This window comes from Temnothorax longispinosus, chromosome 2 (assembly GCF_030848805.1).
Source record: "Temnothorax longispinosus isolate EJ_2023e chromosome 2, Tlon_JGU_v1, whole genome shotgun sequence".
In the NCBI taxonomy this organism is placed as follows: Eukaryota; Metazoa; Arthropoda; class Insecta; order Hymenoptera; family Formicidae; genus Temnothorax; species Temnothorax longispinosus.
This window is the reverse complement of record NC_092359.1, coordinates 16,372,497-16,398,877: the sequence shown is the minus strand read 5'-3', so window position 1 is coordinate 16,398,877 and position 26,381 is coordinate 16,372,497. Positions and strand designations below refer to the sequence as shown.

Sequence of the window (26,381 nt, the reverse complement as noted above, 5' to 3'; positions counted from 1 at the left end):
TAAGTTTGATTGTGCGACACGGAAAGTAACGAAAATTCGACCAATAGGCGTACGAAATGAAACTTCTTTGGTACGGTAGTAAGTTCGATTGTGCGACACGAAAAATGTAACGAAAATTTGACCAATAGGCGTACGGCGTTGGCGAGACGGTTCTTCTTCTGGCACAGTAGTAAGTTCGATTATGCGACACGAAAAGTGTAACGAAAATTCGACCAATAGGCGTACGAAATGAAACTTCTTTGGTACGGTAGGTTCGATTGTGCAACACGAAAAAACGTCACGAAATAGTGTCACGAAAATTCGACCAACAGGCGTACAAAGTGAAACTCCTTTTGGATCGGTAAGTAAATTCGATTTTGCGACTCAAAAACGCGTCATGAAAATTCGATCAGGCGTACGGCACTGGCGAGACGGATATATTGAGAACGGCGTGTAACACTATATTTTCGAGTTGCGAGCGGCTTGGAGTGGCTAATTCCGTTGCATTGTTTTTGTATTAATTTCAGAAAAGTTATGGCAAAGCCTTGCCTTCAGAATAGTCCAAGAGCTGACGACACTTTTGGCCAAGTAATTTTATAAATCACGATTTTCCATTATAACCTGCGTGAACGACTCTCCTTCGATAATCCGAACACCTGGCTGGCCGTACTTGGGGGGGGGGGGGGTTTAGAAGTACGCAGGTGAGAAAAAAAATGGATTTTCAAGTCATAGTATAAGTCTTAATTTTTATCGGATATTGATAATTGATCACTCAAAAACATGTAAATAAATTGCCAGTTCAATTGCCCGGGGGGAATTAGTCGCCAGGCTTAATTAAAAATAATTAAAAATAATTATTTTCAAGTCATATTATAAAAGCTGGGTTTTTTCTATTAACAAGTATAGTGCTAACACATACCACCCAAAAAAAGCCAAGTGAAAATTTTGGTGGCAACATCTCTAAAAAAATTATTGAAAATGCACATATAAACCCAAATTTTTCCTTAAAAATCGCTAGCTTAAATTCAAACGCCCGCCATTTTGTCAAAAATCGATATTTTTAAAAACCCCTACGACAAAGACTAAATTATAGTGTCAATTTTAATAATCTTTTTGGTTTTTTTGATTCTGATGATAACAGATGAAATGGGAAGACTTTTTTTTGCGGCAGTCGACAGAACCTAAGAATACTCCGCCAATATTGAATATTTTTTAATAAAAAAAATTTAACATATTCTTAAAAGTGTGTACTTTCATGTAGAAAAAATACCAATACCATAATTCATATAGGTTTCCTTAAAAAAATTCACAAAAATTGCTTTTTTTTCGCGCTTCTAGGTGTATATTCTCCCTTAAATTGATAATTAATTTAATAATCATAATGCTAAATAAACATCTCTTGGAAACAAACAATAACATTGTGAAAAATATGACCTCAGCCGGAATTCAAATCTGGACTGTAATCCCTGTAATCTGGGACAAGCGTTTTTATCAATTTGAAATCACAGAGGCATGTGATGATAAATTATTGCAATAATTTATCCTTACCTTATTCACTGGTTATTATTTAATTGTAAGATTTAAAAATTCTAACTTTTGACAACACAAAGAAATAAACTTATATCTTTTATTAGTAACTTATCTTTTAGTCAAAGTTTAGCTTAAAAAATTCATTTAAAGGAGACAAATGAACACTTTGTTAATTATTTAGTTTAAACTAAAACTAAAAAGAGAATAGAGAAATTGGGATGTAATACACTAAACCAAAAGCCGCAGCTTATCCTCGATTTATGTAATCTTCTTACACAACATTCTTTTTTCCTTTTTAATCTTTTCTTTCTTGACAAATAGGTTCCTAGTCAAAAGTTTCTCTATTCCGACACCTCTATACGATTCTTAAGTTTGTCAATAAGTTTGAATTACTCTGTATATAATAAGGTATATAGATATGTATATAATTAAATATAGATATATTTTTTTGGTATAATACAAAATCTATAAAGCGGATTATTCTATAATTGTGACGTCGCTCTTGCTTTCGATATTTTGCGCCGATAAGGTCTAATGGATAAGGTCACTTCACGATGATCGTTGTTCTTCTCGCAAGCCTTCTTCGCCTGTTCCAGAAGACTTTGTGCCATCTGATTGCCCGTTTTCTCCACCATTTGCGAGAAGTAGCCTTTTGGTTTGTCGTGCAACAGCTCGTACGGGCAACCAAATTCCTGTTGGCGTGAAAATTCTCATTATCAAAAATAACAAATAGGAAACTTTTCTTGAAGAAATTACAAAATTTTCTACAAAAATTGGTTAGATTTTATACATATTAGCACTGATTTTTTTTAGGAAAGAACACGTATTGTTCAATAAAATATCAACTTCGAAGAAATCATGTTAAATTAATTTTAAACGAGAATTTTTCGAAAACCTGTAAATTTTCATGGATACGTTGCAACACATTATTTATATAATTTTAACTCCTTCTTCAGACAATTTTAAGTGTAAAAACTCGGACACTGAATGTCCATTTTACGATGATTTTTCTTCTATATTTTCTACTATGTAAACGTTCTCTTTATCGAGAAACTATTTGTGCCATTAATTATATGATTAGAACAATTATATAAACCAATTTTCTTTGTAGACATTTATAGAAAAAACTACACTTTTTAATTTGCGTTTACTAAACATAGTTTCTAATATATATTTTATTAAAGTAAATATACCAACCACGATGGAGCCGTTCTCCATTACGATAATCCGATTGCTGTCTATAACGGTATTCAAACGATGTGCTATTGTGATGACGGTGCATTCATTAAAATTACTCCTTATTGTGTCCTGAATTAAAGCGTCGGTACTAGAAATAGAAATACACATTTAGAGAAAATCCACAAAATAATTCAAAAACTAATTACAACAGTGTTTTACAGCTACAGAATACAGAACTCTTACTGGAAATCTGATTTAATTCAAAAAGTTTGTTTCTTCTAAATTCTTGAATTTATTACAAAATAAATACTGATCATTGTACTTTATCGCACAGTAGAGATACTCAATCGGAAAATTAATACTTTACTAGTAAAAAATTTCAATTACTTATAAATGATATAATTTATAATTACTTATATAATTTATTCGTATTTGTTAACAATCAAGTAATCAAAACCTTGATCTTTATCAAACAATATTTAAAAATTAAACACAATTCTACTGTAAAAAAATCGTCGAGACTCACTGCAAATCAATATTGGCCGTGGCCTCATCGAGAACGAGCAAACGATTGTTTCTTAGAATGGCTCTGGCCAGACATATAAGCTGTCTCTGGCCGACGCTGAAGTTGTGCCCGCTGTAAAAGATTTCCTGATCCAATGTGACGTCGTTCAACTCGACCTGTCGCAACACCTCCAACAGCTTCATATCATCGTATTGACTGAACGGGTCTAGATTGTAACGCAGACTTTCACAGAAAAGCACTGGTTCTTGCGGTATGATGGAAATCTTACAACGCAGCTCGTTCAGGCCTACCGTGCTCGTATCCCGACCGTCGATCTTAATCTCGCCCTCCAGACCTTCGTTGAATAAACGGAAAAGCGCTGAGATTAAGGAGGACTTGCCCGCGCCTGTTCGTCCCACCACTCCAACTTTCCAGCCAGGTTCGATGGATACGTTCAGATTCTGTGAAACGCGACGGTGTGATAAAACATAAAATATGTCTGCAGAAAAAAAGGTTTACCTACTTTCAAGACAGGTGGATGATCACTGCGATATTTCATAGTGACGTCCTTGAAGATCAGTTGTCCTTGGGACGGCCATGTAGACGGCGGCGGATTGTCCGAGGTAATGGGATCTTCCTGGGGAAGATTCGTGTACTGGAGAACTCTTTCCACGGAGATCATTAGCGACATCGTCTCGGTGAACTGTTTTATACCATGCTGCAGAAAGGTGACTAAAATCAATGATTGCGATATCGCCAGGCCTGCTTCGCTGTCTTCTACACTGTCTGCACCATGAAGATAAATAAAAGAATTAGTAATAACTCGAAAATTTTTCACGATTGTTCAAACGTATTTTTCAACATATAATAATCTCTCACGGAAATAAGGGCCCTTTATAGCTTTCTGTATTTTCTCGAAATCCTTCGAAATTATGAAGACTTAATAAAAATTCTTAACAAGAATATTTTAATTAGTTATAATTTACCATTTTCATTCATCAGTATTAGGGAGAAGCAAAGCAAAGCGATGAATAGACTCAGGACTAGATCCATAAAGACACTGAAGGCTGCCGAACTTGTTATGAAGAGGTACCACGTGCCGCTGTGACAGTCTTGCAACATGTCGAACTGTCTTCGCATCATCTTCTCGATTTCGACGCCGCCGCTTCTGATCGTCGCCAGGCCGTTCAGCGTAGCATTTACGTGTGAGAATATCGGACTTTTCGCTGAAAATTACAAACGCGAATTTGAGAACTTCTGAAACTTACAGATCTTATATGCCGGGTGAGAACTTAAAAATCCAAATCTGATGACAGATGTCTAACGAAATCTAGGAAGGAGATGCTCCGCGGCCCGCGCGTATCCATTCTCGCTCTTTATCTAATGAAAAGTTATATGTTCTAATACTTACATATGCCTTCGAGACGTTTGAAGTTCTGAGCGATTCTTAGATAGAATATCGTCACGAAGTAAAATAACACGGACAGTACTGCTATCGGTATCAGTATCCATTGATTAATTATCGCCTCCATGGTCAATACACCGCACACTGTGCAAAACGCTTGGAGCGCTTCTAACATCACTCTGGGTAGCAATTTGTCCATAGTGCCCATGTCCTTCGAAAATCTGTTTAAAATTCTCCCTGGAACACAAAAACCTCTAAATCTGAACAAAATTTAACAGATATCTAGGAATTGAAGATCGGGGATCGAAATAAAAAATTGACTAATTATACATATAGTTTTGATTATTTAGATTTCTGATAGTATAGATATGCGAAGATTATGTGCTGCATCATATCTTTATAAATAAGGATAAAAATTATTTGGATTGCTCGATAAAATGAAACTCGATTAAAATATGTCAAACTTCTTGCTTCTGGATTTAAATTTCGGAAACTCTTCAAAATCTCTCGTAAACTCTCTCGTAAATTCATCAAAATCTGTCTTTAACGCGATTATTTTCTTTGCCTATAGCGATTGCTCCTCACCAGAAGGATTGGTGTGGAAGAAGGACATGCGCGCATGCAGCAGATTGGAGAACATGGTATTGTGGAGGTTGCAGCTCGAGTTCGTGCAGATTTGCGTGTAGAGTAAATTGCGGAACAGTATGTTAGTAATACAGGCGATGATGCAGAATGTGTATACGTATACGGCATCCACGGTACTGAGCAGGCCGTCTGGATTCAGTGAGAAGATCGACCCAAGGAAACTGTTGTTGTACATGTTTGCGAACTGTTTGGTCTCACTAGAATTTTTAATGCGCCTAACATTCTCCAAGTTGGTCCAGTACGAGAGCCAGTAATCATTCCCTGTGGTGGCAACCTGACTGATGACGAAGAGCAGCAGCAACGTGAACAAGGTAAAGTAGTTGCCGCCGTGATGGATATATTCCTTGTACACTCTGCCAGATATTCGGCCGCATGCCATCATCTCAGCTTCCAGGCTGTTCTCCGCATAATCCGAATCATCAATGTCCGACTGGTGGGCGAAAACAAAATAACAATCTAATTAGTTGATTGACTTTTGCAACGGACGCAGCTCGATAAAGATAGTCGCGCTATATGATCACAAAAAATATTAAGAAAACAATGTTAAGAAAATTAATAAATATTTAGGAACCACTTATCTTCTCTGATTATAGCATACTTCGGGAATTTTCTTTAAATTACTTTGTTAGTTTGCTAATCAGTAACTAAATCTGTATTAATTATCTTTAGCGCGAACATATGTCATATAAATATACTTTTTTCAATTATCTTGTCTCGCTACGAATGTATTTGTGTTAAACAAATTTTATACATGAAAAATTTTGACGGTTCCCGTTTTTTAATTAAAAAGGGCGAGAGATAAGGTTTATCTTACAATGGAACTCGCGGTCGATAATTCCGAATCATGTCGCGTTATCGACATTTGTCTCGTAGACATTTCCAAGGTTCTTCTCATGTTCTGTTCCTTCTTCTGTGCTTCGTGACTCAAATTGTCCAACATCCCAATGAAATCTTTATTTGATTGTACTAATTCGTTATAGACTCCTTGCATTTTCACGAAACCCTTTGGAAATAAAATCAAGATATTTAATCTACCAAAATTTTATAATTATTTATGATTTAGATTTTTAGATATAAATTTATAAATATTTTTTAGAATTTTAAAACGATAAAACTGAGTCTCTTTACTCGGCAAATTTCACGCTAAATTTTTCAAGTTTGTTACATGATTTGAAAGAATCAAGTCCGCCAAGTCCGGATAGAAATGCCATGGATTTGAAGTTGAAATTTGGAATGTAATAATGAAATAAAAATTGAAATACCGATTAAAGAATATTCTACGCGGTACTCACTCGATTCAACACGACGATGTGATCCGCGCGTTTGAGAAATTGCAACTGATGGGTGACGAGTATCCTCGTCTTGCCGTGGAGATACTCGGTGATGCACTTTCTGTAGAGGTGCCTGGCGACACGAGAGTCCACTGCGCTTAAGGGATCGTCGAACAGATAAAGATCCGCCTGCCTATAAACCGCCCTCGCGAGATTGACTCGCGCTCTTTGGCCTCCGGACAGAGTTATACCTCTTTCGCCGATCATCGTCATGTCTCCTTGTGGAAACTGCCGGAAATCCTTTGTCAAGGCGCACACATTTGCCACCTAAAACGTTTGCCAGTCAATCACAGAAAGTGAGAAATATACTGTAAAATGCTAAAAAGCTTGAAATAAAATATTAGACATTATTTCTCTTTTATATAGATAGAATCATACACATTAAAGATTCGGCAAAATTTATAGTACTCGCTGAGACATATTTTCTTTAATTGATAACAAATCAATGGTGATTCACGTCTAATTAATTGTTGAAGCAAAAGATTGAAGGATATGAAAATAATGTAAAGTTACAAAAAAGTTATCAATATTAACGTACAACAGGGATACATGAACATTATACAATATCTGCGGTAACTGTCTGGAAAATTACTTGAATATATCTGGCCTTGTCGTAGGGTTGACCAAAGAGTATGTTGTCTCTCACAGTACCGCTGAAGAGCCAGGGTTCCTGGCTGGTGTAGGAAATGCGCAGAAAACTGTTCTTCGAAGAGCCCTGGGTGAGAAGCACTGAACCCGCGCCGGGATCCAACTCCTTCAGCAGCAGATGTAACAAAGACGATTTGCCGGAGCCCACGGCGCCAACCACGACGCATAACTGGCCCGGATTGATGGTCAAGTTGATATTGCACAAAGTCGGCGGCAATTGGCCGTTTATCCAATTGGCGGAAACTTGCTGAAGCTTCACGCAGACCGGAAGGTCAGAAGTTTCCTGAAGTTCCGAAAGCGCGATAGTCTCATTTTTTGAGATGTACCTGTCTGTGTGATTCTCTACATTAGTCGTTTTGTTTGATTTCTGAGATTTATCCTGTAACTGCGGCGTCTTCTCTAAACGTTTCATGTTCACTTCGTCCATCAGCAGAAAGTCCTGTACAAATTAAGCGCATTTTAATAATTGCGTACCGGTCAAACTATAGGATATATTGTAAAACAATTGATTTAATAGTTTATCGCGAATTTGGAAATATATAATGTGACAATATGCACCTCCAATCGGTTCGTAGACACTATTGAGTCGCCTAGCTTTATTAGCGCCAGCGGAAAGCACACCCCGACGGTAATATGAAGAATACTAAAGTACGTCAATGTTACGAAGGTAACATCGGCAGTCAAGTCATTTCCACTTAGGACGAACATTATCAAAGTGGAGTAGTGGGCCAGTCGATCGGTGAAGTTTGTTATGACCAAGTATGCGTCGAGCACGTACGACGAGAATTTGATTTCTTTGATTTCCAGCTCTCTGGTCATCGACACGATCTTGCTAAACGGTTTCTCCCAAACGTACATTTTTACCACCTGAAACGAGAATTATGATCCTGCAAGTTTGTTTCACAAAATTGTTTTCTTAGCATTGCAGGCAATCTCATTTAGCACTTGAATTTGACACTTGAACGTTAGCGTCTTCACATATCTTCGGTTGTTTAACAATAAAGTAACTTATCAAATATCCGGCGATACCTGTATCCCGGCTACGAGTTCACTCATCAACTGCAATCTTCGGTCGGTCAGTGTCGCGATCATAGCTCTGATTTTGGGGATCAACAAGTTGAAGGTCCCTTGTGCCACTAGGGTGATGATCAACAGCGTTCCGATGCCGGCAAAAACCGAAATACCAATCTTTTGCCACATAATAGTTCCTATGATCATGATCTATAAGAGAAACGGTCAATATTAACAGATGTTTATAAAAAGTAATGTGAACATAAAAAAAAAGAAGATATTTTATATTTTTGCAGCTAATTAGTGGAACAATAAATTGCACATAAATAGATATAGATGTATAACTAATTGCTATATGAATTAGATTATAATTATTAGACATACTTATCAATTTAAGAAAGAGATTAAATAATTTGAGCTATTTATTTAAAGGAAGGGATAAGCGTTGTTGATGTTAATTATATTAGAACTAGCTGGTTACCCGGGCTTCGCCCCGGAGGACATGTGTATTAAGACACGCAAATAGTCTCTCTCTCTCTCTCTTTCTCTCTCTTCCTCTCCCTTTCCCTCTATCTCTCTTTCCCTCTCTCCCTCTTTCCCTTTCCCTATCCTTCTTCCTCTCCCTCCCCCCTCTCACTCTCTCTCTCTCTTTCTCTCTCTCTAAAATGCTATAAATTGAAAAATATTACTTTTTTATCCACTGAAGTTCAATTCCGTCGTATACAATTCTTTAAGATTCACTCAATTCTTTTTTAAAAAATTGGAAAAATTTTGTAACCGATTTCCAAAAAGATACCGGTTCCCAAAAAGATCGGTAACGAAAGACTATACAGCTTATAGCACTACCCGGGAAATTCTACCCCTGTTTTATATACAATTCTTTAAAATTCAATCAATTATTTCCTCAAAAATTTGTCAAACTTCTGATACCCGTTTCCATAAAGATCGGTAACGAAAAATTATATACTTTATAGCACTCCCCGGGAAATTTAACCCCTACTTTATGTACAATTCTTTGAGATTCGGTTATTTGAAACCGGTTTCCAAAAAGATCGGTAACAAAAAATAGTAACACTTTATAGCATTTCCCGGGAAATTCTACCCCTACTTCATGTATAATTCTTTGAGATTCAATCAATTATTTCCTGAAAAATTGGAAAAATTAAAAAAAAAACCAGTTTTCAAAAAGATCGGTAACAAAAACTGTACACATCATGGCGCTCCCCGTAAAATTCTACCCCTATTTCATATACAATTCTTTAAGATTCGGTCAATAAATTCCCGAAAAATTGAAAAAATTTCGGAACCGGCTTCCAAAGAGATCGGTAACAAAAAATTATACACTTTATGGCACTCCCCGGAAAATTTTAACCCTGTTTTATATACAATTCTTTGAGATTCCGTCAATTATTTCACGAAAAATTGAAGAAATTAGAAAAACCGGTTTCCAGAAGATCGGTAACGAAAAACTATACACCCTATAGCACTCCCCGGGAAATTATACCTCTATTTTATATGGTTTTAATACAAATTCGGTCTAATAGTTTTTAAGTTAAAAACGTTCAAACATACACCACACATGTAAGAATTAAAAAAATTAAAATAATCGGTTTCCAGAAAATAGATAACGGAAAACTATACACTCTATAGCACTCGCCGAAAAATTCTACCCTTATTTTATATGGTTTTAATACAAATTTGGTCCAATAGTTTTTAAGTTAATAACGTTTGTTTTTTTAATTTTTTTAATTCTTACGGATGGTGTATGTTTGAACGTTTTTAACTTAAAAACTATTAGACCGAATTTGTATTAAAACCATATAAAATAGGGGTAGAATTTTCCGGGGAGTGCTATAGAGTGTGTAGTTTTTCGTTATCTATTTTCTGGAAACCAATTTCTTTAATTTCTTTTATATTTAAAAAATAAAGAAGTAAAAAAATCGGTTTCCAGAAAATTGGTAACAAAAAACTATACACTCTATAGCACTCCCCGGAAAATTCTACCCCTATTTCATATACTTGTGATAAAAATTCGGTCCAAAAGTTTTTAAGTTATTAACGTTTAAACATACACCACCCGTAAGGATTTTATATAATAGTATAGATAGATATAGATATTCTCAGAATGCACACGAATACTTTTCACAAGGATGAAAAATTACCTGAATAGGCATGATCCATATGTAATTCAGGAATGTCATTAACTCATCGAAGCGACTGACATCATTGCTGAGAAGATTCGTGATCTGTCCGGTACCGGTTTGGTCTATGGACGCTCTGTTCAAACGTAATAACTGCAACAGTTTTGAAAAAAAATTATAGGTTCTACTACTACATAATATATTTATAATATATTTATAATATAATTTTAATTATAATAGAATTTATAATATAATTTATAATATATTTATAATATATTTAGTAAATAACATTCTTTCTGATATCGATTTCTATCCTACTTTCCTTAAATGAACGTCATATGTAAATCACCATATAAATATAACCACTTTTTTAAAGCATTAAAAATAAATGGTTTAAGGGGATGCTGGAGCCGTCTGTTTTACCGGCATTTTTTGTCGGCACGTAGCGTCGTATTAATTTGACAGAATTAAAAATCCTTCTCCAGAATTGCAGTACATACATTAATGATTCGGGGGAATTCCGATTTTATATAGAAAACGAGAAAAAATTACGGAAGTACAGATTTCCTTATCCTACTTTTATCCCAATATGGCGTCTGGAGTTGCGGCGAGCTGTCAGCTCGTCACAAGATGTATTTCATATAAGAGATATATACCATTGGTACGAACGGGAAAACAAGTTCCTCCGAATTGCACAACAAGAAAAACATCGATAAACCCTCCAAATCAAGATTTAGAAGCGTAATATAAAAGTATAATGTCGATGTGCATCGTGCGTATGTGTGCGTGCAATGTAGCGTGCTATCCTTGTCCTATATCTTTGTCTATACAAGGACAGATATAGTCGATAACATAGAAAATGGTAATTTTGTCGGTTATACAGACGGCTCCAGCATCACCTTAAGGGGATGCTGGAGTCGCGGGCGAACTCGATCAGCGTCGATAAAGAAGTGCTCACCGATTCTTACATATACATACAGAGCGCAGGCAAACTCGACCAGCGTCGATAAAGAAGTGCTCACAGATTCTTACACATACCAGAGAGAAGCCTGAGAGAGGCCACGGGCGCGATTTCGCTGTAACTTTATTTTGAAGCGCCTCTATGTCCACAAAATGTGGACATTGAACTACGTGGCCAATGTCTATAAATATGTAGGTAATGTCCACGATTTTGTGGTGCTCTTCCGTGCTATGTCTACGACCTCGTGGTAACATATCCTCGAGGATCCTCGAGGATCAACGATTAAATAGAATAGATACGGCCAGTTTCACCGTCTTTCGATTCACGAGGCGAATAGACACGATTAGGAATAAGAATAGGAATAGGAATAGGAATAAGAATAGGAATTGTAAAAAATATTTTACATATATATTACATCTATATTACTTTTTATTTTTTAATTATAAAAAATGACATTAATGCCCCTACCCCTACCTCTACCTCTGCCTCTACCTCTGACCCCACCCCTACCTCTTCCCCTGGCTGTTCCTCTTCCTCTTGCTCTTCCTCTTCCAAGTGTAGCCGCAAGGGCCGCATGTATAATGTTTTGTAAATCTCGTGTCTGAAACAGAAAATTTAAAAAACATGTTAATACATGCAAAATAAAGAAGTAATAATAACTAATTAATTATAAAAATAATTATAACAATAATCTATATATCTATGCTGTTAAATCGGGTTATTTCTATTTCCGGATAACCGATTTTTTTATAATATCCATGAAGTTAGATATTCGAATATCCGGAAATAGAAATAACCCGATTTAACAGTATAGATATATAGATTATTGTTATAATTATTTTTATAATTAATTAGTTATTATTACTTCTTTATTTTGCATGTATTAACATGTTTTTTAAATTTTCTGTTTCAGACACGAGATTTACAAAACATTATACATGCGGCCCTTGCGGCTACACTTGGAAGAGGAAGAGCAAGAGGAAGAGGAACAGCCAGGGGAAGAGGTAGGGGTGGGGTCAGAGGTAGAGGCAGAGGTAGAGGTAGGGGTAGGGGCATTAATGTCATTTTTTATAATTAAAAAATAAAAAGTAATATAGATGTAATATATATGTAAAATATTTTTTACAATTCCTATTCTTATTCCTATTCCTATTCCTATTCTTATTCCTAATCGTGTCTATTCGCCTCGTGAATCGAAAGACGGTGAAACTGGCCGTATCTATTCTATTTAATCGTTGATCCTCGAGGATCCTCGAGGATATGTTACCACGAGGTCGTAGACATAGCACGGAAGAGCACCACAAAATCGTGGACATTACCTACATATTTATAGACATTGGCCACGTAGTTCAATGTCCACATTTTGTGGACATAGAGGCGCTTCAAAATAAAGTTACAGCGAAATCGCGCCCGTGGCCTCTCTCAGGCTTCTCTCTGCACATACATACAGAGCGCAGAGTTTTTGGCTGAATTCGGGGAGACGCGTAACATGTGCATATGAAATTTTCTAACATACTTTTCTCTTATACTAAAGCTCGCAGCTCATTTCTGCAAGCACAGGATTCTTCTTTATTGTATTTCCGTGACGGCTGCAAGGTTTTTGTATACGTACACAGTCTAAAACTTTTATCTGCAGCAAATGTTGTCATGAGTCGACCGCAGAATCGAAAATAAAAATGTAATTTTCTAATTTTTTTTCGTTTTTTATACGCAATTGGTGCCTGCCGTCTTCGTTATCGTCCATACTTTAATTCTGGACAAAAAATTTTTAATTCGGTGAAATCAATCAAAAGATTTGTGTGTCTGAAAATTTCGTGGTAAAACAGACCTGTCTCCAGCATCCCCTTAAGTTAATTTTTTTCGACATCGAAACTAATCTCTTCACAATCAGATGGAGACTAGCTTATAGGGTAACTGGGAGGAATATGCCACTCTGAACAAAAATTTGATTTTTTTCCTGTTTTTCATTTTCTTTGAAGTATGTTTGCATACTGGCCTCCTTTTTTCTTCTTTTACCTGTTATTTGTATATGATTTTAATATAATATTTTGATTGTTTACTATTAAAAAGAAAGAAAAGATACAAAAGTGTTACAAAGTGGCATTAGCGCTTTTAACCGTAGCTTTGTTAAACATAACGAGTGGCATATTCCCCTCAGTTACTTTATATAATATATGTGAAAATATTTTCCAACATTGATCAATTTTTTACGTTGATCTAAGGATTCGCGTTAAACGTTATATAAATTACTAGCTGGTTACCCGGGCTTCGCCCGGGAGTCGTTTTTCTTGAAACGACTTCATTTGTGTTTCAATATCCTTATTGTGGACAACCATAAGGAGTGTGTCGGGTGGTTGATTTAAAGACGGTAGTTTAACTTTTATGCATGAATAACACATTCTAGGGGTGCTTAAGTTTTAAACTTTTTTACTTGACAATGATCACATATTGCATCTATTTTCCCAATTATTACATTTGGATAAAATTGATATTCGTAATTTGAATCATAACTATAAATGCCTCTAATTTCAAATTGGACCGCATAAATGTTTTCGTGGATTAAACATGTCGTAACCGGTCTTTTTCTACTCGAGTTTCACACTATTGAGTCATTTCCGCTTTTCCGATATTTCACTTACCGATCAGTGATAACATCCCTTGTTTACCCAAGCGTTTTTTCGGGAATTTTGAGATTGCTCGCTCGCGATGTACACAGAACCTCAATTTTTCAATTAAAAAACCAAGGAATAAAATCGGTAATCACCGATTCTCACCAAATTCAATATAATAATATTTTATCCACAAAAAAAGTTAGCTTGATATCTCAAAATTTGCAGAAATCAAAACAATTACATACATTTTTTTAGACTGAAATCGGTAATCCCTTTATTAGGAAATTCTACCCCTGTTTTATATACAATTCTTTAAAATTCGGTCAATTATTTCCCGAAAAATTTGAAAAATTTTAGATACCGGTTCCAATAAAAATCGGTAACAAAAAACTATACAGTTTATAGCACTCCCCGGGAAATTCTACCCCTGTTTTATATACAATTTTTTAAGATTCGGTCAATTATTTCCCGAAAAATTAAAAAATTTTCGGATACCGGTTCTAAAAAAAATCGGTAACGAAAAATTATACACTTTACGGCACTCCCCGGGAAATTCTACCCTTGTCCACCGTGTCCACCTGCGAGTAAAACTCAAGAGTAGCTCTCGAGATTGATTCTAGCAAATGGACATACTCATGAGAGTACCTAACGGAGAATGAATCGCAACTCTCGGCGAGCGAACTTGTTAATGGTGCGTGTCCACCTGCGAGTAAAACTCTCAAGAGTAGCTCTCGAGATTGATTCTAGCAAATGGACATACTCATGAGAGTACCTAACGGAGAATGAATCGCAACTCTCGGCGAGCGAACTTGTTAAGACCTACTCGCAAATCGACACAACGTTATTTTACTCTCGGAGATCAGCTCGCCAAACTCGAACGCTGTTCGTATTTTGAGAGCTACATGTTGAGAGTAAAAACCGAGATGGCAAAAGTTTGTTCCTTTGATGACACAAAGGAACTTATTGAATAATGCGGAAATCATGTACTATTGTAGAATACGATACTTTATAACTACTGTGACAGAAATAAAAAAAAAATCATGCGTGTGGTCGCCACGCGCGTTAGAAGTGAAACTTCTGAAGGCAAGGCTTTGCCATAACTTTTCTGAAATTAATACAAAAACAATGCAACGGAATTAGTCACTCCAAGCCGCCCGCAACTCGAAAATATAGTGTTATACGCAGTTCTCACTATATCCGTCTTGCCAGTGCCGTACGCCTGATCGAATTTTCGTGACGCGTTTTCGAGTCGCAAAATCGAATTTACTTACCGATCCAAAAGGAGTTTCACTTTGTACGCCTATTGGTCGAATTTTCGTTACATTTTCCGTGTCGCACAATCGAACTTACTACCGTACCAAAGAAGTTTCATTTCGTACGCCTATTGGTCGAATTTTCGTTACACTTTCCGTGTCGCACAATCGAACTTACTACCGTACCAAAAAAGTTTCATTTCGTACGCCTATTGGTCGAATTTTCGTTGCACTTTCCGTGTCGCACAATCGAACTTCTACCGTACCAAAGAAGTTTCATTTCGTACGCCTATTGGTCGAATTTTCGTTACACTTTCCGTATCGCATAATCGAACTCAGAAGAAGAACCGTCTCGCCAACGCCTACGCCTATTGGTCAAATTTTCGTTACACTTTTCGTGTCGCACAATCGAACTTACTACCGTACCAAAGAAGTTTCATTTCGTACGCCTATTGGTCGAATTTTCGTTACACTTCCCGTGTCGCACAATCAAACTTACTACCGTACCAAAGAAGTTTAATTTCGTACGCCTATTGGTCGAATTTTCGTTACACTTTTCGTGTCGCATAATCGAACTTACTACCGTGCCAGAAGAAGAACCGTCTCGCCAACGCCGTACGCCTATTGGTCGAATTTTCGTCACATTTTCCGTGTCGCACAATCGAACTTACTACCATACCAAAGAAGTTTCATTTCGTACGCCTATTGGTCGAATTTTCGTTACATTTTCCGTGTCGCATAATCGAACTTACTACCGTGCCAGAAGAAGAACCATCTCGCCAACGCCGTACGCCTATTGGTCAAATTTTCGTTACACTATTTATGTTGCACAATCGAACTTACTACCGTACCAAAGAAGTTTCACTTCCGTTACACTTTTTCGTGTCGCGAATCGAATTCACTACCGTACCTAAAGAAGTTTTACTTCAAAAATTTTTAAATTTTTATGTTCTGCGAATAAAGTGCGAAAAAAATTCATAATTTAAAGAATTAGATAAGAATATTTTTAATACATTCTCTAATTACTTGGTCAATAATTAGTTACACTTTAGTTTTACATAGTTTGCACGTTTTATAATAGTTACACTGTAGTTTACAGTGCTGAAAGTAAATACATTTTTACATCGCGAATTAAGTACCTACATTTAAAAAAAAGAAAATAAAATTATTAAATATTTACATATAAAAATCTAACATCAAGGTATTTCGCAAACTGAAAACTAAATAATAATATCGCACTATGTATTCCACTTCACAATTTGTAAGTCTGCAGAAACTTTTAATTGTTGGGAGTCTTCAATCTTAAGCTATCAATAATTAGAGCAGATCCGGCACCTGCGATCGATCCATTGTTTGACCCAGAAGGTCTTTTTGTTGTTATTTAACACCCTTTTTTTTTTTTAAATAATGCTAGCCACTATAGTAGCCGCAAGTTTTTTCGTTTACGAGACATTATGATGTCACCACTCTCAGAGATCGACTAAAAAAGTACGTAAGTGGACACGGTTTTGAGAGAACTCTCCGAAAGAATACTCTCTGGCTTCTCACGAGATGCTCGCGAGAGTACAATGTCAGAAAAGTTACTCTCAAATGGACAGTGTCAGAATCAATCTCGAGAGCTACTCTCGAGAGTTTTACTCGCAGGTGGACACGCACCTTTATATACAATTCTTTAAAATTCGGTCAATTATTTCTTGAAAAATTGAAGAAATTAGAAAAACCGGTTTTCAGAAGATCGGTAACGAAGAACTATACACCCTATAGCACTCCCCGGGAAATTCTATTCCTACTTCATATATAATACTTTCAAAATCGGTCCAATAGTTTCTAAGATTATCCCGAACAACAGTACAAACTTTTCCCCTTTATATAATAGTAGAGATTACTTAATTAGTTATGGCGAACATATAGTGCACATTTCCAGCTAGAAAAAAGGGCTCTTTCTCGCTGGAATAAACTTGGATCAACGCATGGACACGCAAATTAATCAACACTACCTTTCGGTAGAGGAGGGAACTGCAGGAGACGCGTATCCTCATGCCGATCTGGTGCGACAGCAGTATCGTATGGTGCATTATTAGAGCGGATATGATATTGCAAATGACCATGGAGCTGATGTAGATTAGCACTTCGTTCCTCTCTGTCTTGTACTTCGCGATCTGGTTTCTAGCGAAGTAGTCGATAATCCAATCCTGAAAGATCGGTATCGCAACGCGTACCACGCTGCACTGAAAGTAAAAACGTTGAAATTTAACGATTCCTACAGACTTGTGAATTTAATAGATCTAAGAAGAAGAAAAAGCAGAGAGAGAGAGAGAGAGAGAGAGAGAGATCCCAAATTACACAAGTTTACGTGATTTTGCAGTCTGAAAAAGAAAAGTAGTTTTCTATTATAGTTTTTGTGCGCTGAAATTGATCCAAAGGCAAAAACCTCCAGTTATCACGTTCGGTTCACAAGAAAAATGGAATTTTTAAATCTCCTAAAAAACGTGTTTTTGACCATTTTTGATGTAGCTGATGAATCTGACGTACGAAAGACTTTTAAAACGGTTCAAATTAAAGAACATTTATATTTTAATATAAGATTATAAAATTTTTCACCACTGGGACATTATCAAACCTCAGGCGCGCTTTGTGTTTAAAAGTTGGTGTACAATCGCACAATAAAGTACGACGATTGTTATTCCATTCTGGATCTCCGCAAACGCAAAACCATTTTGTAAATAGTTGAAATTTTAATACATAGGATTTAATACATAGGATTAAAGGTTCTTTGTAATAATTTTTTTTATTTGTTTAAGTAATTATCGTTTAAACAATGTTTGAAAATAACAAATTTTTCAACAAATTAACTTCGTAATTCAATTGTACAAAAAGATTATGTAAGATATATGTATTATGAAATTTTTACCATTTGCAATGGTTTTGCAGAGGTCCAGAATAGGGCAATCATTATATTTTTGTTATATTTTGACGATTTATCTAATAAAGTGTTGCAGTTATTAATATAATATTTTTTCTCAAAAATATTAATTTACTTGGATAAATAACCAGATTCCGATTATAAAATATGGCAACCAAAAAGCGTTGAAGATCGCCTTGTATAATTTCGGACGAGCGTTTTCCTTCAGTGGCACCTTCTGCCCGTCTTTATTCTCAGTGTATTCCAGGTTCTTCAGTTTGTCCAGTTCGTGACTCCAGTACCTGGACGAAAAAAAAGCGTTACACACTTGCGTTTGAGAGAAAAAGAGAAAAGATGAATCGTGCAAGAAGTTCAGTTAAAAAGAACAGGCCTTTTATGTGTTTCTTCGTTAACGTATGTCCGTTTGTCTTTAATGTAGGCGATACTCACTTCTCGAGATGATCGGTCAGTTTTTCAGATTCGTCCGCTTTTATTGGTCGATAAATATCAGATTCCTTTAAATCACACTTAGCGCCTTTCATAAATAATTCTCGCATCCACCTGTTTACACAATCGGTATACTTTATTATACTACAGCTTAAAGATGTTATTAAAAAAATGGTTTTTTTATTTTTCTTCTTCTATCAATAAATATATGACAAATATACAACCGTAGACAAAATTATTTTGTATTAATATCTTTGTTTCTTCTGAATATCTTGGCATGAATACTTGAAATGAATGAATCTGTTTTCATCATTTTTATTGATCTTGTGAATGGTTCGAACAGTTAAGGTACAAAGTCTATTATCTTTCTTAGAGAAACAGTAATATTACTCAGAAAACTGTTCACTTCGGATGGACTTTGTACCTCAATGGTTGAACTATTTACAAGGCCAATATAGGATGAAATCAACAAAAAGCTTACATTCAGTCAGTTTCAAGATATTCAGAAGAAAAGGGGTGTATTATAATAATTTTGTTTGTTTATGGCTGTATATGTACGACAGGAAGTGTTATACTTTGAACACTTATTATATACGTAATTAGATATACATTATTATTTGTATTTTCCATTGTAAATTTACTTTGAAGGTGTGATTGGTTTATAAATAAATCTAAATTGTCTGAGAGATATAGGAAAAGAAATAAATCCCTTTATGTGCGATAATGGCGATACAACATAGTATGTACAATATAACATATGCAATATGAGCTGTGTGTGTGTGTGTGTGTGTGTGTGTGTGTGTGTGTGTGTGTGTGTGTGTGTGTGTGTGTGTGTGTGTGTTAATAATAATATATAAAATTTAATATAAAATGCCGTAGACATGAAAGGATATAAGTAATTATGCCTAGTGAATCACTAGGCATAATTACTTATACCCTTTCATTTTACGGCTGAATTGCTGTAAGGTATTGGTTAGGAGACTCACGACCCGAATATTATTAACACGGTATAGAACGAGTCGGAAGAAAGTATTGGCGATTACCAGACCTCTCATATAATATGTCAGGAATAATATTAGGAATATTGTCAGAAAAGTAAGAGGGCAGAAGAAAACGGGTACGTCTGTTCATGAAGCCAAGCTTCGTGTAAAAGTAGATAATTCACGTATATTTCGGGTACCGCCTACACAGCGTATGCTAGGCTACTGCCTGCAACCGACCACGTACAATAAACAGTAATTCCGGAGTCCGTCGCCGGTCGTTGTAGAAAGCGTTCGTCGCGAGATTTCGTCGTCAAGTCGTCAAGTCGAGACGAGTTCCCGGTCATTATCGGTCATCCGATTATACCGTTTATACCGCGTTATTAACCCTATTCGCTCCAACCATGCCTTTCGTGTCCCACGAATTTCTAACAGTCGTTTGTTCCGGAAAACAAATGATCGTGGGAGAATCCCCTCCACGCCGGAAAAAAGTTATTGTGGCAGGGAACCTCAGGTAAAAATTTCAAAGTCTTAGCTCATTTACTCTCGAAACGGGGAACAATCAAAATCTCGGTGGGACACGAAAGTGCATGGTTGGAAGATTACGTCAGTGTTGTGTGAAAGGTAAATGAGCATTTTTTTCGATAAAAATGTATTTTTGTGTATAATTTAACCGTATTTAAAATATTTTTGTCATTAAAAAAAAAATTTAACATTCCACAGAGGTCTATTATGGCTCAGAGGCAGGTGGAAGAGGTGGGGAGGAGCTACGATTATATAAAAAAAATTAATTTTTTTACATAAAAAATATCTGTCACACTTCAAATTCGCCTTTTCTTATTCAGAAATTCTTTTTCTAGCATTCTTTAAGTCCTTAAAGTCCTTCTGTACCATTTAAAAATTACCAAATTTGCGGCGACGAAATTAAGTATTCCTATTTAATTAATAATTATCTCATATTTTTTTTCTCATTTGCACTACTTTTAGCTTTAATTTGCGTTTTGGTTCATTAAGCTTCGTCAATTCGTTCGTGAGTTATGATTTTTTAAGTAAAACGAGTCGTAACGTGTGTTTGTCAACATATAATTGTTATTAAAAAATATTTAAATAAATGATTTTCAAATGTTCTTTACATTGATTTTTAGTCGAAGGTACAAAGATATTATAATAATTTTTGGGGAATTTTTCAAAGCTATTAACATTATAAAAAACACGTGGAACTCGAAAGTGCATGGTTGGAGGATTATTGGGGTGAAAAAAACGTTGGAGTGAATAGGGTTAAATTGTACGTGGTCGGTCGCAGGCAGCCTAGCATACGCTGTGACAGCAGTATCCGAAATATACGTGAAATATCTCTTTTACACGAAGCTTGGCTTTATGCACAGACGTACCGTTTTCTTCTGCCCTCTTAATTTTCTGACATTGATCCTGACATTATATGAGAGATCTGGTAATTGCCCATAATCTCTTTTGACTCGTTCTATACGTGTCAATAATATTCGGATCGCGAGACTCCTTTTCATACCTTACAGTAATTACGTCGAGTCATATCCTCGTATTTACTTTTACGTATCAGCTATCACTCGGAGTAGATACGAGGGTATTTACTCCGAGTGATAACTGATACGTAAAAATAGATACGAGGGTATGACTCGACGTAAATTGCACACCAATTTTCTAAATAGCGAGATAAAATTACGCAATTTTCCATTCTTTTTAGATAAATAGTATAACGTAAAACATGTTGTTAGAAAAATAGCTAACGCAATGCAAGCGAAAATATTCTTTATTTTGAAAAGGAAGTAGAATTCTGTTTTCAAAAAATATGAAGATTTTTTATTTGTCGGAACAATACAATTTCGAGCTTAACTTTAGAAGGCTATAAATCTTCGATTTTTATAAAATTTTACAGGTACGTAATATTTACTAAAAATAATCGGAGCTACTAGTAGTTTTCGAGAAATTCTAATTTTAATTATTCGGCTTAATTAATGTTTTTCAAAATAAAAATAAATTAGAATATAAAAATATTTTGCTAAAATATTTTATTTTGTTAGGGCATTAAGAAACTGTACATACAGTGCAGTTGTCAAAGTATCATTATTATAAAAATAAACAAGAAATGATATTTATTATACGGGCCAATTATATGGTTCAATTCTTTCTCCTTGCAAGTACAGCGATTATTATTAACATAAAATGGTTCCACATGGGTTTCCAACTTTCCACGTGAGGCGGGGTGCTCACAGTGCCAAAAAAGGTAAAAAAAATAAGCTTCTTTAATATTTTGGTTCTTTTATTCTATTTTATAAACACTGTACATACAGTTTTCTAATACACTAATAAAATGAATATTTCAGCAAAAATTGTTTTGAATTATAATAATTTTTTTATATTAAAACCTTGAAAGACGTTAATAATTAAGCCGAATTAAAATTAAAATTTTAATTATTCGACTTTTCTCACGTGCGATGCAATTACAAAACCGCATGTTAGGAACACTACGAAACTGGTGGCTATAACATTTATAGTATAGTATTCTCTAAGTGACGTCAAGTCTACTTAATATTATACGATAATTAAGCTAAATAATTAAAATTGCAATTTTTCAAAAAATAAGCATTTCCACAACTCCTCACTAGTGGTTTTAAACTACATTTAATAAATATTACTACCTGTAAAATTTCATTAAAATCGGAGGGTGAAGGCTTTCTAAAGTCTTTTACCCAATTTCGCTTTTAAGAAGAATATTCTTCTGCTTTAAAAAAGTTTTTCTTTCTAAAAAAAAAAAAAAATATTTTTGCCTTTTTAAAATCTTTCCTGTTTTGCGAAAATTAAAATTTTTATTAGAAGCAAAGACGTTTCGGTCTTTTTTCAACGCCTATTCTTTTACGAATACATTAAGATCTTAGCTATCCGTGTGCATATCTTTCCGTGGGTTTATGGCCAAAATGATATCTGCTCGTAACTGTAAAACTTGCAAGCCTGCCAAAAAATACTAAATAAACGATGTTTATCAAAATAACTATCAAATCGTCAACTACAATGTAGACTGTAGACAAATGTTTTGTGAATTTTTTCAGATTTTTAAAAATACTTTAAGATAGAAAAGAATAGCGTCAAACATGAACGTACGCACACATTGCACACGGAGAGATAACAAACCAGAAAAATAGAACACTGAAGATATTCGCGGTCTCCTTGGGGTTTGGCTTCATGTCAGTCGTGTCCTTATCCATGTTTTCGCACTATCTATAAATTCGACAACTTCAAACTAATATAGAAAAATAATGAAAACAATCAAACAATGAATGAAGAATTTTCCCTTTTTCTTTGCCGCCTCGAGGCACGCTTTTTGACAGTCAATTCTTTACTGAAACTATGTCATTGCTTCTTCTATCGGCTTTAAGCATTACCGATAGGTAATGCCACAATTAAGAAACATTAATGATAATTGTCCTGTATACGTTGTATAAATGCAAATATTCTTTTTCTTTCTGCATGCTGTATTTTACTTGATTCTTTCCATGTATCGGATTCCTTCTTTTTCGTTTAATTCGATTCTTGTAGTAAAATTTAATTTTACAAGTAGGTAATAGAAATATTCTTTATTGCAATGGTCAAGCTGGATCTCTGTGCCAAATGATATATTTTTGCAATATACAATCTTTTGCAGCTCAGAAAACTGCACGTGAGTACTGTCGGTCTTGAGACACAGTCTCAAGTTAAAGACGAAGTGTACACGTAATTAAATTGATAATTAACTTAATAATCATAAGTGCTAAATAAAACATCTCTTGGAAACAAACTATAACAAATTTATTGTGAAAAATATGACCTCAGCCCAGAATTCAAATCTGGACATCCCTGTAATCTGGGACGGGCAGACGTCTTTATCAATTCGAAATCACAGAGGCGTGTGTGGTAATAATTATAGAATCGAAGTAAAAAAGAAACATAGTTTATTTATTAAAATGTATGTATATATATGATATACCTATATAATTAAAATTTGCATAATTATCAGATCGCGTACAGATCTCCAAATATATCATCTTTTTCAAAGAAAGGTAAAAAACGCACCAAGTGTACGTGGACTTTTAGGATCAAAATTGCAAATAAATATTATATGGATGCCCCGATAAAATCTCTTATTCGCCCAATTTTCTTTAGCTATTGATTGTTTTATCATTACATTTATTTTATATAATTTTTGGTATTTTAATAACTTTTTATATGTGTCCTTACTTATTTCGACTCTGGATTCTTGTAAAATGTCTTCTTAAATGTTCTTGTAAATTTGTCGAATCTCTTAAGCAGGATAATGTTTTGCCACAATTATTACATTTTGCCTTATATCCCGGTAATTCCGAGTAATATTGCCTTAAGTCGTCAGGTAGTGTACGAATGTCATCATCGGGGTATATTCCATGTCTGTTTAATGCCCGATCTACAATAGCTGTAGTAAGCTGTAGTAAGCCTCAAGCCGTAAGAAATTGACCAATTACAGGCGAATGTGAGGAGAATAATCGACTGTGATTGGTCAGTTTCTTACATCTTGAGGCTTACTACAGCTTACTACAGCTATTGTAGATCGGGCATAAGTGTATTCTTAATATTCTTGTGCAGGATGATGGATGAAGTATCTTAATTTTTTTTTACAGGTCGTGCACTTTATCAGCGTAGGATTCAATTCCTCGAAATAATTTCAAAACTTCCTGTGTTAGTCTTCTTGGTGTCATTATAATGTGTAATACAGATTGTCTTATACTAAATGTGATACAGTGGTCGCCTCAACAAGCGTTTGCAGAATTTCTCACAAAGGTAAAAAAATGCATAGTTTATTTATTAGAATGTACGTTTATATGGATATAATATTTCGAATTTACCTAATTACCAGACCGCGTACAGATCCACGAAACTTACGGTTAAAGAAAAAAGAAAACCCGCGTCAAGTTGTTTTTGTGTGTAAAGCTACATAATAAAAAAAACAGGTTGGGGACTTATTCTAAAAAAGAACATGTTCACAATAAGTATAATAAAGAAACATTATTTTTTTAAACCAGACGTTACTAATTTATCATATTCACTTGACGCAAAGCTTTGGGTATCATTGTTTTTGTAGTAAGAAATACAAATAAAACTATAAGACCAAATTAAATCAATTAATTTTTCAATAATAATTTTGTAAGAAGCACGTATACTTGGCGCGTTTTTTAAATTAAAAAAAAACCTGTTTTTACGATTATCATCCCTTTTTACAAGTACATGGAAATTATGAAAATGCAAAACTTTCGATGTATAAAGGACCCCGCACACATCACAGGGAAAATTGGCCATCCGTCGAATTTGCTGAAAATTTAGTATGATGTAGTTCATGTCGTCCTGATCAAAAGTCATAATGGGCCCGAGGTCAAAGAATGGACAGTTTCCGAGATACGTGAGGTCAAAGGTCAATAATAGTGCCTCATTCAAAAATTCTATTCTTTGTGTATATCCGCACGTGAGCAATGTTGTTGTGTGCGTATGTACTATTCTACGTATGTGTGTGTGAGCGTAGCCTGGTTTGATATATGGCAATATTAATATGGCAATATAGCCACCTACGAAACTAATGCACAGATCGAGATCAAACTTGACCAGCGTGTTCACCGTCGAAAAAGGGTTTTATTTTTATTTAAGCATGCGTACCATAAGCATATTACCCTCACTGACATTATATTGCCATTTGATCTCGTACTCTCCGGTGTGACACAATGGCAGAGTTTCAAGATTGGTGATAGCTAATGAAGACAAGATCGGTTGATGATCCAGCCAAATCGTAATCAAAATCGAATTAATTGCTTTGTTTGTAATGTAGCAGCAATACCTCGGCTGTATCACCAACCGATATTGCCTTTAATGGCTGGATCACTAACCGGTCTTGCCTTCATTGGCTGGATCACCAACCGGTCTTGCCTTCATTGGCTGGATCACCAACCGATCTTGCCTTCATTGGCTGGATCACCAACCGATCTTGCCTTCATTGGCTGGATCACCAACCGATCTTGCCTTCATTGGCTGGATCACCAACCGATCTTGCCTTCATTGGCTGGATCATCAACCGATCTTGTCTTCATTAGCTATCACCAATCTGGAAACTCTGCCATTGTGTCACACCGGAGAGTACGAGATCAAGTCAATATAATGTCAGTGAGGGTAATATGCTTATGGTACGCATGCTTAAATAAAAATAAAACCCTTTTTCGACGGTGAACACGCTGGCCAAGTTTGATCTCGATCCGTGCATTACTTTCGTAGGTGGCTATATTGCCATATTAATATTGCCATATATCAAACCAGGCTACGCTCACACACACATACGTAGAATGGTACATACGCACACAACAACATTGCTCACGTGCGGATATACACAAAGAATAGAATTTTTGAATGAGGCACTATTATTGACCTTTGACTTCACGTATCTCGGAAACTGTCCATTCTTTGACCTCGGGCCCATTATGACTTTTGATCAGGACGACATGAACTACATCGTACTAAATTTTCAGCAAATTCGACGGATGGCCAATTTTCCCTGTGATGTGTGCGGGGTCCTTTGCAAATGAAATAAAAGTGGACGATATAATTATTTAAAATTTTACATATGTAAGTTATACTTGTGCAGAGAGCATATTTAAAATAAGTATTCGATTTCGCTCGATAAAGCAATAGCTAAATAATAGAAACGGCCAAATTACGAGCTATTAATAGGTGTATATTTATTAAAACCACTTTGATAACGAATATGTTCGCAATATAAAAAACAACGTCGACGTTTTGAGCCTTACTTGGTCTTCTTCAGAACTAACC

At 35.4% G+C, this 26,381-nt stretch overlaps 1 protein-coding gene and 1 long non-coding RNA gene across 4 annotated transcripts; one reads left to right on the top strand and one right to left on the bottom strand.

Annotated features, from left to right (window-relative positions):
- Positions 1-1,932: 1,932 nt before the first annotated feature.
- Positions 1,933-23,051, bottom strand: LOC139808117 (ATP-binding cassette subfamily C member 4-like). 3 transcript variants are annotated; one of them, XM_071769772.1, is made up of 17 exons: positions 22,665-22,922; positions 18,553-18,663; positions 18,239-18,404; positions 17,198-17,428; positions 10,396-10,527; positions 8,252-8,443; positions 7,781-8,089; positions 7,167-7,661; positions 6,536-6,841; positions 6,058-6,246; positions 5,184-5,673; positions 4,605-4,835; positions 4,180-4,419; positions 3,717-3,979; positions 3,215-3,654; positions 2,707-2,836; positions 1,933-2,201 (listed from the first exon to the last, which is right to left on the bottom strand). In XM_071769772.1, exons 1-17 carry the CDS (start codon positions 22,766-22,768, stop codon positions 1,992-1,994), a joined length of 4,239 nt encoding a protein of 1,412 aa, XP_071625873.1. In that variant the 5' UTR covers positions 22,769-22,922; the 3' UTR covers positions 1,933-1,991. The 3 variants fall into 3 exon arrangements, with proteins under 3 accessions (XP_071625873.1, XP_071625874.1, XP_071625875.1); XM_071769773.1 differs by having other exon boundaries at positions 22,695-22,921; XM_071769774.1 differs by lacking the exons at positions 1,933-2,201; positions 2,707-2,836 and having other exon boundaries at positions 3,514-3,654; positions 3,717-3,911; positions 22,665-23,051.
- On the top strand, positions 18,670-20,813 carry LOC139808118 (uncharacterized). The gene is made up of 2 exons (XR_011730792.1): positions 18,670-20,153; positions 20,253-20,813. It is a non-coding gene; the product is annotated as an uncharacterized lncRNA (long non-coding RNA).
- Positions 23,052-26,381: the final 3,330 nt, after the last annotated feature.